At 41.8% G+C, this 13,231-nt stretch overlaps 1 protein-coding gene across 6 annotated transcripts in view; it reads right to left on the reverse strand.

The window, feature by feature from the left end:
• Positions 1 to 9,346, reverse strand: part of PTPN11 (protein tyrosine phosphatase non-receptor type 11) — a 75,654-nt gene extending 66,308 nt beyond the window's left edge. The window contains exon 1 of one of the 6 annotated variants that reach the window (XM_036874386.1): positions 8,881 to 9,346. In XM_036874386.1, coding sequence (XP_036730281.1) covers positions 8,881 to 8,894 — 14 coding nt within the window. In that variant the 5' untranslated portion in view covers positions 8,895 to 9,346. The remainder of the gene's footprint in view (positions 1 to 8,880) is intronic. The other 5 variants (XM_036874385.1, XM_036874387.1, XM_036874390.1 and 2 more) reach the window with 5 other exon arrangements.
• Positions 9,347 to 13,231: the final 3,885 nt, after the last annotated feature.

The raw sequence follows: 13,231 nt of genomic DNA on the forward strand, positions 1-13,231 counted from the left end.
TGGAAAATGGTACCATTCTAGTTTGCATTTCTATGTGAGACTAGCACTTTTTCATGTTTTCAGACCACTTTTTTTTTTCCTTTTCTGTGAGTTGTCAGCTTGTCATTGTTCGTTTTCTATTGGATTTTTTTTTCTTACTGATTTAAAGGGGCTCTTCTTGATAGAACCAGAAAATGATCCTTTATTATACATGTGACAATATTTGTCTTAGCTTTTTTCCATTTTTACTTGCTTGTGGTTATTTTTTTTCCCCAAAGAAATTCATCTTGGCATGGTTAAATTTATCAGCTTTTTCCTTTATGGCTTCTGGGTTTCTTGCTATGTTTAGAAAAACTTAACCCACAGCACTGTTGTGAAATGGAAATAAATTAATACACATAAAATGCTTAGCACAGAAAAAAACTCCAAGGAGTTTCACCTTTGGAACTAGGAATTTAGTTTTAGGTCAGAATAAAACACAATAAAGGCACAGATTTTAACAGGACCCTGCAATAGGTACTAAAAAGCGGGGATGACTGGGAGAAGAAAGTAAATAAGACAGAGATGAGAATTTACATCAAGAAAGAGTATGGAGACAAAGAGAAGACAGAATTATTATTTACTACTAATAATATTTTATATTTAATAAAAATTTATAAATTATAAAATAGAAAAGACTTCTCCATGCTTGTATTATTACATATACTTTTTTCCCCTCAATTATCAACTAGCTCTGATAGCAAGGAAAAAAATAATTTACTGGCCATTATATATTATGGCTGGTTAAAATTGTAGCTACATTTACTGTTTGCCATGTGCCAGTGTGCAAAGTAGACTCCAGAAGTCAAACTTTTAACCATTACACTCTGCTATTTATTTCTAAAAATTTCTAAAGCAGAACTCTGACTGTAGATGGTCTTCATTCACAACCATGTGTTCTCACCTTTGTATATTTTACAAAAATAACACTTATGTAGAGTATCCTGCTGATGCTGAGGGACATTATAAAAGTGACTTCCACTGCTGAAGGTGACGCTGGGTAACTACAACCAGCACCCATCAGGTAGATTGGCAGAGGAGATAAGGCAGGTGGTCTCTTTAGCCCTTTATTAAATAAACCATTATTATTTCATTTCCAACTTCTAATTATACCTATCATGTTATTAAGAGTGAACATACAGACACACACACACACACACAGAAGAGTGAACACAGGAGAGTGATGTTTACAGGGGAAACTTAGTAACCAGCATTTAGCACAAAGGCTAGACAGAGTAAGGGCTTAATAAACATTTGTTATCGCTGTTGTTGTCATTATTATTATAGGTGGAAGATATGCAGATAGATTCTTCTCCTGCATAATAATGTTAGTTTCGCACAGACCATTTTGAGATATGAATCATTTATGTTACACTGCCTTTTCAAAAACTGAACTTCACAGCTCAGGGGCTGTCCCTACATTATCTCAAACAGTATATAATTAGAAATTGAAAGTTCTATTCCATAACCCACCCACTTGAGTTTTGATATACTGTAAACTCTCCTTCTTTGGTTATTTTTTTCAAAAAGCCTTTGTATTTACCAAAAAAGTCTTTCCCAATTACATGTTTAATATTTGTAGTGCAATTACTGGCAGTTTTGTGATTTGCAACATGCTTATCGCTAACACAGAGCAGTTAGAGTTCATTCAACCCCTGAGATCTTAGTGAGAGACGGTAAGGAAGAATAGTGGAGTTAATAGGACTAATATGATATTATAGAGCTGGCCTCAAGGAATATTACACTGGTGATGTTAGGTACTGAGGCTGTACATCTCTAAACCCTGCCCCCATCTCCCACCTAGTGTGAATTCAAATAGCAGAGGTTAGTCTCCCCAAAAAGTAATGTAAATGTATCTGTATTATCTAAAAGGAGGGGAAAAGGGCAAATTAGTATATCTACATTTGGGTCTGTCAACAAGGTGGGTCCATACAGGATGAGAAAAAACAGATAAATTTCTAGTCTTCCTCATGTATACAGTGGGCACTTGGTGAACGACTGCTGCCTGAATTAACTTCGGGGAATGACGAAAAACCAGGGAGGAGAAAAGAGAGAGGAAGGGCATAGCGAAAAAGTCACAGAGGGAAGGGGGGGAAGAGCATTCTCCTCTTGCACATTCTAACTCCTGCAAACCTGCCAGAGCTTGACAATCCCTTCTAATCGGTCATCCTCTGGCACTGTCTATGATTTATTAAGACTCTCAGGTCATAACATGGTCCAGGTCGGTACCACCCATCTCACAGAACGAGCTTGAAAACACATACACACACACACACAACACCAACACTTGTGAAAAAGAGCCTCAAATCAATGTCTAAAACAAATCAGTTCTGTGCTGAGTGGGCCTGAAGAAAGGAAAAACAGAATCCCTGCCTCCAAGAGAGTTTACAAACCCAAACTATCTGCCCAGAAATCCTACCAGAAATCTAAATCCCTCATTAGTGAATACAGATTCTGCAAAGGCTTAGCTCACTGAGGCCAGGACCTTATTTATGTCAAGTGAGTTTAAAAAAAAAAAAAAAATGCTGATGAACCAAAAAGAAAATACAATGATGCTGAATATTTTATCTATGTCCCCTTCCCCCAGTGATGTGGGGAAACAGTCAAGCAGGCCAATAATTTCAGGAACTTATTCTCAAGGCTGCTATGCTAAGAAGGGAATTTAAACTAGGGATCCGAAGTCTTATTTCAGTTTCTTGCCTAAATATAAAGTGATACTGGGTATAGCTTTCTTACCCGCTGCTCCAGAAAAATCATTCTCTCTGTCCTTGGGGAGAAAGTTTAGAGTTTGGTACTTTCTGCAGATTACAAGAATATTCCTCTTTTCCAATTAAATTTTAATTTTCTATGGGAAAAGGATGAGTCACAAGGGAGGGGCAGTCGATGGGGACAAGCATTCTAGGTAACAGAGGCTAGAAAAAAAGTTAAAGCAGCTAGCTTTCTAATGGTAGTGGATAGCTATGTCTTTATAAATCATTATCTTTTCATAGAGTTTCACTGGTCAGCATCTCTGCTCTGATGACAAGACAATAAATGGAAACTGCCTCCAAAAGTCTTTCCACAAATGGCTTCTACCCTGTTCAAAGCCTCTCTCTCTCTTGTCTGCTCTCCCTGGGTCCACTCCAGCCTCCTACAATTCTCCCTTCACAGCAGCTAGAGGGATATTTTTAAATAGATCAGCTCATGCCACTCCCCTGATCACATCCTTCTATAGTTTTGCATTGCTCTTAAAATACAACCCAAACTCCTCTCCATGGTCCACGTGACAGTGAGGACCTTAAAAATCCCTGTGTGGTCTAGTCCCCACCTACAGCCCCAGTCTCAGCTCCGCCACGTGCTCCCTTCTGTCCTTCAAGCACTCCAAGAACTCCCTACCTCAGCACTCTCGCACTTGCTGTTTCCTTAAAACCTGGAACACCCAATGCCTAGCACAGTGCCCCCCGCACTTAGTAATCCCACGATAAATAAGTTAAATCACAAGTTCTTGAATGAATGGGTCAGTGTTTCATTAGAGTGGGTCAATGGAATGACACAGACTTGGATCTACAGTCTACTATTTTTAAAATAAACGTATTGCGTGTGTGTATATGTATGTGCGTATAGACAGACATATATACAGTGTGCATGAATGTGTATATCAGTATACAAGTATGTATGTATTCTAAACAGTATGCTCTATACTGGCAAATTTCAGTTTCAGTTTGCTACTACGTTCATCAAACTCATTTGATGCTGGCCTACAAGTCTGTCTCCCTCTCTAAATTCAATGCTCCTTGTGAACATGAATCGTATCTTTCATATTTCAGTGCTGCCAAGGACCACAGCATATACTAGCTTGCTAAATGCACACAACCCTCCAAAACTCAGTAATGAACTGGGCTGCATTTTAGGGTGTTTGAATCCATTTCGGGGAGGGTCTCAAACTGTTGGTTGCAGGCCACAACTGCCACAGAACCTGCCAAACATCAGTATTTGCCTTCCCCTTCCTTCAAAAGGTCAGCATTGGAGGGCAAGTGCTGTCTGTGTTTCCCAAAGGGAAAGAGGAATAAGCACAGTATCTTCTATTGTTCCATAGCTGCCTAACAAAGTACACCAAGGCCCGCTAGTAACAATTACAAACAAGGGTTGGCTCTGCTTTTCCAGCTCTTGTGCGACTCTCTAACATTCGCCATACTGACCACGTGCAAGAAGGGTAAGTGATCTTAGCAGTGGCCCCTGCATTTGAGCAGCTCTGGACAAAAACCTGAGCTTACATCGGGGCAGGACATTAATAAAGACAACCCAGTTTCAACTGGAAAGACGTAGAACTGTTATTTTTCAGTAAGGCAAGTTTATTTACTCCCACAGGATAGAAACAAACAGGGCCACTAAGGAGAGCCTGGGACAAATGTACCTGACCTGCATCAGATAAATCAAAAGCCTAGAGTCTGAGAACAAGCTAAATTTTCTGCCCTCTCAGTTCAAGCCCTCAGACACTACCTTCCAGAGGAACAAAAGCAAATGCAAAAGATGTACCAGATGCTGAAGAATACAGCCAGTTTTGTCAGCTAAACAAGGCAGAGTAGGGCAGCCAAGCAATCTCAAAATCTAAACTCAGCACTAGCATTGCTATATTACCTGGGTGGGAGGGAGAATCATATAATTGCTCATACCTTCCTTTCCTTACCTGTGATGTTGAGATGTATCAGCATACTGAATATATGACACTGTAATTATTAAATGCATACAAACTCTAAACCCTAAACCCATGAACCAAAAAGAATTACTTTGATAATTAAACAACACAAAATTCAGAATATTAGTCATTCAGGAGTCAGCTCATATGATCACCTCCTCAGAGACTTTTCCTAAACCCATTATCAAAACTAACCACGTTCTCCACATTCGGTTTATTTTTTTCCCTCCCAGCAGTTATTACTACCTGAAATAGTCTCATTTATTCATGTGTTTGTCCACTTTCTCTCTCAGCCATAAGAACAACGATCTTTGCCTATTCTATTGCTTCATCCTGCCTGGTTCAATAACTACTTGTTGAATGAATTAATTCTGAGGTTAAAAATCATTTGAAAAAGAACACAGTTCGAAGACTAACACTATCTGATTTCAAGACTTGTTATAAAGCTACAATGATCAAGATCATGTGGTATTGGCATAAGGAAAGACAAATAGATCAATGGAACAGAAGAGAGTCTAGAAATAGGCCCACATATAAATGGACAGCTGATTTTCAACAAAGGTACAAGTTCAATAAAGATGGACAGTCTTTTCAACAAATGGTGCTAGAACAACTGTACACCCATATGCAAAAAAGAGAAGATACAGCCACACCTCATACCGCATACAAAAGTTAACTCAAAGTGGATCATAAACCTAAAACTATAAAACTTACAGAAAACAAAGAGAAAACATTTGAGACATTTTGGGTTAAGCAAAAATTTCTTAGGAATGACACCACAAGCATGATCCTTTTTTTTTTTAATTGATAAACTGAACTTCAGCAAAATTAAAAACCTCTGTTTAAGACACTTTAAAAAATGAAAAGACAAGCCACAGACTAAAAGAAAATATTTGCAATTCTGATCAAAGACTTGTATCCAGAACAAGAAACTCTCAAATTTCAATAAAAAAACAAACAAGTAAATTTTATTTTTTTTAACAAGTAAATTTTAAAAGAGAAAATATTTAATCAAATAGACGTGTCACCAAAGAGAAGATATACAGATGGCAAATAAGCACATGAAAAGATGATCAACATTATTAGTCACCAGGGAAGACACAAATTAAAACTACAATGAATAAATATCAAATCATTATGCTGTACACCTGAAACTAATATAATGTTCTATGTCAACTATACCTCCATTAAAATATTAAGTAAGTAAAATTAAAATTAAAAAATTAAAAAGTGCTGATATGGGGAAAAAAACTACAATGAGATACAATGACACACCCTTTAAATGGCTAAAATTTAAAAACTGACCATTCTAAGTGTTGGCCAGGATGTGGAGGAACTGTAACTCTAATACGCTGCCAGTGGGAATGTAAATGGTATAACCACTTTGAAAAAGTTTGGCAATTGCTGAAAAAGTTAAATATACATCTGCTATGTGATCCAACCATACCACTGATAGGTATTTACCAAAGAGGAATGAAAGTATACATCCATACAAACACTTGTACACGAACATTCAGAGCAGCTTTATTTGTGAAGCCAAACTCTGAAACAACCCAAACATCCATCAACAGGTGGATGGATAAATAAACGGTGGTACATTCATAAAATGGAATATTACTAATCAATAAAAAGTAAGGAACTATATGACACACACTACAACATGGATGAATTTCAACATAATTTTGCTGAGCATAAGAAGCCACACATAAAAGTCCATTTACATAAAATTCTAGGAAATGCAAACTAATGTATAGTAACAGAAAGCAGAAGAGTGTTTGCCTGGCAACAAGGAAGGGATTATAAAGGGCACGAGGAGCCATCAAAAGGGGTGATGGATATGTTCATTATCTTGATTGTGGTGATGGTTTCACGAGTGTATACACGTGTCAAAACTTATCAAATTGTACACTTAAATATACGCAATTTGTTGCATGCCATTTATACCTCAATAAAGCTGGGTTAAAATAACAAAATAGACCTATGATCTGAAAAATAATAATAAATAATCCCCAATTATGTGTGTTACATTCATAATCTGCTTTTTAGGTGGCACACATTTCTTTTCCATAATAGGTAAGGGAGGGCTGGAGGAGAGGAGGAATTACTCCATTTCAAACTGTCATCTTTACCACTTGCTGCTTTGGCTATACCCACACTTCCTGGCTTCTAAACTAACAAGCTGGACAATGTAGGGTCTATTACTACCCAGCCCCTACCCCACTCCCAGCCCCCAGTCTTTGTCTCCTAAAAGAAGCAGATCCTTACTTGTCTGGAAGAGCAGACACAAGGAACAAAAGGCTCAATGACTATTTGACAGATTAAATAAACAACTGTTTTATTTAAAAGCTCCCTAAGGAATTAGAACATTTGAGGCTATACACTGTTCTGCTGAAATGCAATTATATATTACCCAGATCTGTAAGCACTTGCCAACAGACCTGTCCAAATCACTCACTTCCTAAGTTTTCAGTTTTCTTCTTTCTCTCTCTTTTCATTCCATGAATGAATAATGTGCAGGTGTATTTCTGAGAAGACATTCCTAATATTTTGAAAAGTCTCTCATTCAAATAACTCCAACAGCTTGAAACAGTTTCTCAAATGTCTAAGACAGTGACCATAACAGGACAATGAAGTCTAAACAATGGGTCTTATATAGGAATCGTATATAAAGAGTGGAAATACAAAATAGCAGGATCATTATCTGAAAACAGTAGATCACACTACTGTTTAACAACAAAATTAAGGCTTACAAATTATTGGCAATACTTATAAAATAATAGTAACCTGGTAATTAACAGAGGGGTTCTGGCTCCATCATTTACTGATTGAGTGACCTTAGGCAAGTTGCCTAACTTATTTTTTTTTTAATTTATTTTATTTATTTATTTTTGGCTGCATTGGGTCTTCGTTGCTGCGCACGGGCTTTCTCTAGTTGCGGGGACCGGGGACTACTCTTTGCTGTGGTGCGTGGGCTTCTCTTGTTGCAGAGCACGGGCTCTAGGCGTGTGGGCTTCAGTAGTTGTGGCTCATGGGCTCAGTAGTTGTGCCTCACGGGCTCTAGAGCACAGCGCGGGCTCTAGAGCACAAGCTCAGTAGTTGTGGTGCAAGGGCTTAGTTGCTCCGGGTCATGTGGGATCTTCCCCAACCAGAGCTCGAACCCCGAACCCGTGTCCCCTGCATTGGCAGGTGGATTCTTAACCACTGTGTCACCAGGGAAGCCCAGGTTGCCTAACTTCTGAAACTCACTTTACTCATCTTTAGAACGGGGATAACAATACCTACCCCATAGACTTATAGTAAGGATTAAACTTGTTTGGCATACAGTAAGAGCTAAATAAATGTTAGCTATTAGTAGTATGATTACCCTGAGCTTTCACCGGATCTCATTAATTCACTAACCTTCCTTCTGACTCTTAGGTTCAAATCCTATCATTTACTAGCATGTTTCTTCTGAGCCTCAGTTTCCACATCCGTAAAACGGGGGTGATTAATGTTACCTGACTTTTAAGGTTGTGAAGGATTAAATAACTAGAGATACAGCTCCCTTCCCTCCCATCTCCCAAAGCGAAGATCGCAGAGGAAGGAAATACTTCTAATAGCTGCAGATACAGTCAGTTTTTCCATTTCTGGCACGTGAGGGGTGGGGGGGAAAGGAGATGCAAAGAGGCATATAAAGGGGTCAGGGATCCTGAGTAAAGCCCCCAAATGCGCGCAAGAGGCAGAGGGACCCAGAGCGGCTCGACCGTCGGGGGCCTGGCCCCGCGCAACTGGCCCCTACTCTCCCCTCTCGCGTCCGAGGCCGAGGAGCCTCCCCAAGTGAGCGGGGTTATTTCGGAATCACCATGAGGCAATTCTCATGAGGCAATGGGTCAGGAATGCGGCGCCGAGCCGGGCCGCTGGCGTCCGCGGTTCCCCGGGCGGTTCTACCTGACTCGTCCAGACGGGCATCCCCAGGGCTGCGGGAGCCGGAACTCGGGGAGGCAGGAAATGAATGGGGACCCGAGGGGTGGGGGCGCGGTGGGGCCAGACCCCCGGGCCCGGGAGGGCTAGGGGGTTGGGACGGAGCCTGCCCCCGCGACCCCGGGCGGGAGTCCGAAGCCCAGCCGGGCCGCCCCCTCCCGGGCGGGGCTGAACGAAAGCGGCGGGGGCCGGGCCGAGGCCCGGGCCGGGCCCTCGGGGCTCCTCACCTCCGCGATGTCATGTTCCTCCCGCCCTCCGGCTCCGCGACGGACCCGCTCCTAGCTCAGGCTCCGCTGGGCCCGGTCACATCGGGCTGGCCCGAGGGAGGCCCGCTCCGGACCGGACGGGGGGCAGAGCCAGCCGGCCGCGCGCAGACCCCCCTCCAGGCCTGGGGATCCCAGAGACTGTGCAGCCGCCCCCCAAGCCCGGTTCGCTCCTCCTCCTCCCCCGCCCTTCGCTGCCGGCGCCACTGTGACGTCATCCCATGCGACGCCCGCCGCTACTTCCTGCTTCCATGCCGCCGTGGACTGAGCGGTGGCTGGTGATGGCAGTTCGGTGGCTCACTGGAGCCTTCTCCGCGCTGTTTCCAAAGCACCCTCTCATCCTCTTTTAGATCTTGGCGTCAGGCGGTGCATTGCGCGCTCAAGTTGCACGCAGTCGCGTGAATTGATCGCATCCGCTCCCACCGTGTCAATTTCCATTCCTGCGCCAAGTCGAATTTCATTCATTTCATTCCACAAATAGTCGCTCCACTTACTAGCTGTGTAACCTTAGGAAAGTTGTTTGGTTTCTCTGAGCCTCAGTTTCCTCCATTCCTTCATTTCTGTAAAATGAAAATAGTAATTGTATTTTCTTCGTAGGATTATGCGGAGGATTAAATACGTAAAATGTTTAGAACTAGGCCTGGCCTATTTAATAAGTGCTTTGTGATTATTAGCTGTATTAAATATCATTAGAAGGACACATATGAGTGTTTTCTATCTGCTAGGCACTGATTTTTGACTATGGGGATACAACAGTGAACTGAAAAGACAAAAATCCTGGTGTTCTCATGGGAGGAGCTACAGTAATCAAGATAAATAAAACACACAAGATAATACTCTGGTCCTCATTTCCCTTCTTTTTTCCATAGCCCTTTATATTATTTTCAATAGGTTAGTTATGGAAGGCTTCACTAAGGATGACATTTGAGTAAAGGAGCAGTCAGTGGGAATAATTTAGGGGAAGAACATTTAAAGCTCAGAGAGAGGCCAGTGCAAAGGCCCTGAGGCAGGAGGCTGCCTCCTGTATTTGAAGAAAAATGAAGAAGTCTCTGGCTGGAGCACAGTAGGAGGTGCAAGGGGTATAGGAGATGTAAAGAGAATAGTAGAAAGGAGGTGAGAAAGGGGTAGAGATGGTATGGGGTTGTAGAGGCTATTTAAATGAACAGTAAAATGGAGAGCCACTGAAAGATTTTCAGCAGAAAAGGAATATAATCTATGCTTTAAAGGTATTACTTTGGGTACTTTGAGTTATTGGATCAAGAGGGCAAGGCTGGAAACAGAGACCAGTTCAGAATACTAGAATACTGTAATATTGGAGATGATGGAGATGAGGTAGCTCAGACCAGAGTGAGAAGGTAGAGCTTTTTTACCTGATGAATGCTCCTGTGACTCATTAAGGGCCACAGATCTAGTAAATGGCAGAGCCAGAATTCAAACCCACATCTATAGAGCTCCAAAATCCTCATTTTTTCCTCCCAATGCTCCCCATCTCATTCCTATACAAAGAATTATCATACAGTATGCTAACTGCTTCAGCATTGATGTTACCCAAAAATCCTTACAAAAATTGTATTTAATATATGCCAGTTTAATTTAGGTAATAGGTATTCAACAAGCAGTTGCCCGGCCTGTTTCTCTCCATTCCCCTGAAGCCTGGCCCCCCAGATGACCCAAACAACATCCTGACTGATCCGAGGCCTGCAGGCTTGCCCTCTCCGAGCCATTCACCACATAATAGCCACAGTAATCTAAAATGCAAAACAAGTTGCTCCTTAAATTGAACACTTCAATGGCTTTTCTTTTTTTTTAATAAATTTATTTATTTATTTATTTTTGGCTGCCTAGGGTCTTCGTTGCTGTGCGCGGGCTTTCTCTAGTTGCAGCAAGTGGGGGCTACTCTTTGTTGTGGTGCGCAGGCTTCTCATTGCAGTGGCTTCTCTTGTTGCGGAGCACGGCCTCTAGGTGTGCAGACTTCAGTAGTTGTGGCGCACAGGCTTAATTGCTATGCAGCATGTGGGATCTTCCCGGACCAGGGCTCGAACCCGTGTCCCCTGCACTGGCAGGCGGATTCTTAACCACTGCACCACCAGGGAAGCCCTTCAATGGCTTTTCATTGCTTTTAGGATGCAGTCAAAAAAAATTTTTAACAACCACCTGGTCTTGTCCCAGCTCACTTTACTAGTCCCTTCTCTCCCCACCACTCTATGACCCAGCCATGCTGAATAACTTTCAGTTCCTCTCAATAGCCATGTTCTCTCCCAGCTCAGGGCCTTTAAACAATCTACTCCCTTACCCTGGAGAATTCTGATGCCCCTCCCCATGAACTCTAGTCCATGCCTCTGATCTCAGGCTAGAAGTCACCTCCTCTGGAATAGAATCATCTGATTCTCCCAGTCCATCTTAGATGGTCCCCAAGACAGCTATCCTAGCTTAGAACTGAACACTCCATTATAAATCTAAGACACAATATCATGAGGATTAAGTTCTTAATCTCCAGAGGTCAGCCTGCCTGCCTGCCTGGATGTCCTTGGGTAAGTCACTCGAGTCCTCTGTGTCTCAGTTTACTTCTCTGTAAAATGGAGGGATCAAAATGCTACCCACCATAGGGTAGGTTGTGAAGAATAAAAGAGTTAATGTTTGTGAAGTACTTAGAACAGTACCTGGCAAAGCAAGCATGTGATAAATGCTGGTTATCATTTGTCTCTTTTCCAAAGTAAACTGTAAGCTTCCCCCAGCCTCCACCCCATGCTGTGAGGCTTGCAGGATCTTAGTTCCCTGACCAGGGATTGAACCCGGGCCACAGCAGTGAAAGCGCTGAGTCCTAACCACTGGATCGCCAGGGAATTCCCAAACTGTAAGATTTTTGAGTGCAGAAACCATTGCTTCCCCAGTTTCTCTGGTGTTCTGTACACTCCGCAGCTAGAATGATCTTTCTACAATACAAATCTAGTCATGTCCTGTTCTATGAAGGAAGTTCAAAGCCTTTAGCACTGAATGAAAATCCTTCCGTTAACACATCAGGCCCTTCTAAACGTGAACTATGCCTACCTGTTCGGTTTCCTTTACCTCTACTTCCTCACATAATCTGGCAGTTTCCAAAGGCCTCTGGCTGTTTCTTGTATACCTGTCTTCCAAAGTTTAATTCCTTCTGTCTGGAATACCCTTTAAACTCGTCTCCATCTGGAAAACTAAGTGTCATGCAAGATTCAGCTCCAATTCAACTAGCTCCTCTAGGAAACATTCACTGCACACACCATTTGACTACTTCCTGAGAATAAAATAGAAAACCTGTCCCTGGGAATTCCCTGGAGGTCTTCATCTTTATATGCCCAGAGCCTAGCACAGGGCCTGGCATATAACAAGCTTAAGAAATATTTATTTAGATATACTTTATTTATTTTTTTTAAAACATCCTTATTGAAGTATAATTGCTTCACAATGGTGTGTTAGTTTCTGCTTTATAACAAAGTGAATCAGTTATACATATACATATGTTCCCATATCTCTTCCCTCTTGCATCTCCCTCCCTCCCACCCTCCCTATCCCACCCCTCTAGGTGGTCACAAAGCACCGAGCTGATCTCCCTGTGCTATGCGGCTGCTTCCCACTAGCTATCTATTTTACATTTGGTAGTTAGATATACTTTATTTTAATTTCTCTCTCAGCTACAAAAACAACACGAGCTCCTTGAAACAGGTCAAATAAAAACAGTAATTTTCCCTGCTCTACAATGTATATAACCTCCCTTCTCCAACCCCCACCAGGGTTAATGGTTTGGTGTGTATCCTTCCACACTTTTCTCTATACTTATATGAACACACACACATATCCCACACCCACGCTAACTCAAACACATAACATATATAGGGATATTTTTAATGCAGTCATAATATGTGTATATATTTATGGGTTCATAATATGTACATATTAAACATACACATACATATGTGTATATATGTACATATGTGTGTATATATGTATAAAAATAAAACTCTGTGATTTATTTTTTTCTTTTAAAATATAATGAACATCTCTCTACACCAACACTGATTTTCCAATACAAATATGTGAGTCATAATGTAATTTTTTTAAAAATTAATCAATTAATTAATTTATGGCTGTGTTGGGTCTTCGTTTCTGTGCGAGGGCTTTCTCCAGTTGTGGCAAGCAGGGGCCACTCTTCATCGCGGTGCGCGGGCCTCTCACTATCACGGCCTCTCTTGTTGTGGAGCACAGGCTCCAGACGCGCAGGCTCAGTAATTGTGGCTCACGGGCCCAGCCGCTCCGCGGCATGCGGGATCTTCCCAGACCAGGG

This window comes from Balaenoptera musculus, chromosome 14 (genome assembly GCF_009873245.2).
Source record: "Balaenoptera musculus isolate JJ_BM4_2016_0621 chromosome 14, mBalMus1.pri.v3, whole genome shotgun sequence".
Lineage (NCBI taxonomy): Eukaryota > Metazoa > Chordata > Mammalia > Artiodactyla > Balaenopteridae > Balaenoptera > Balaenoptera musculus.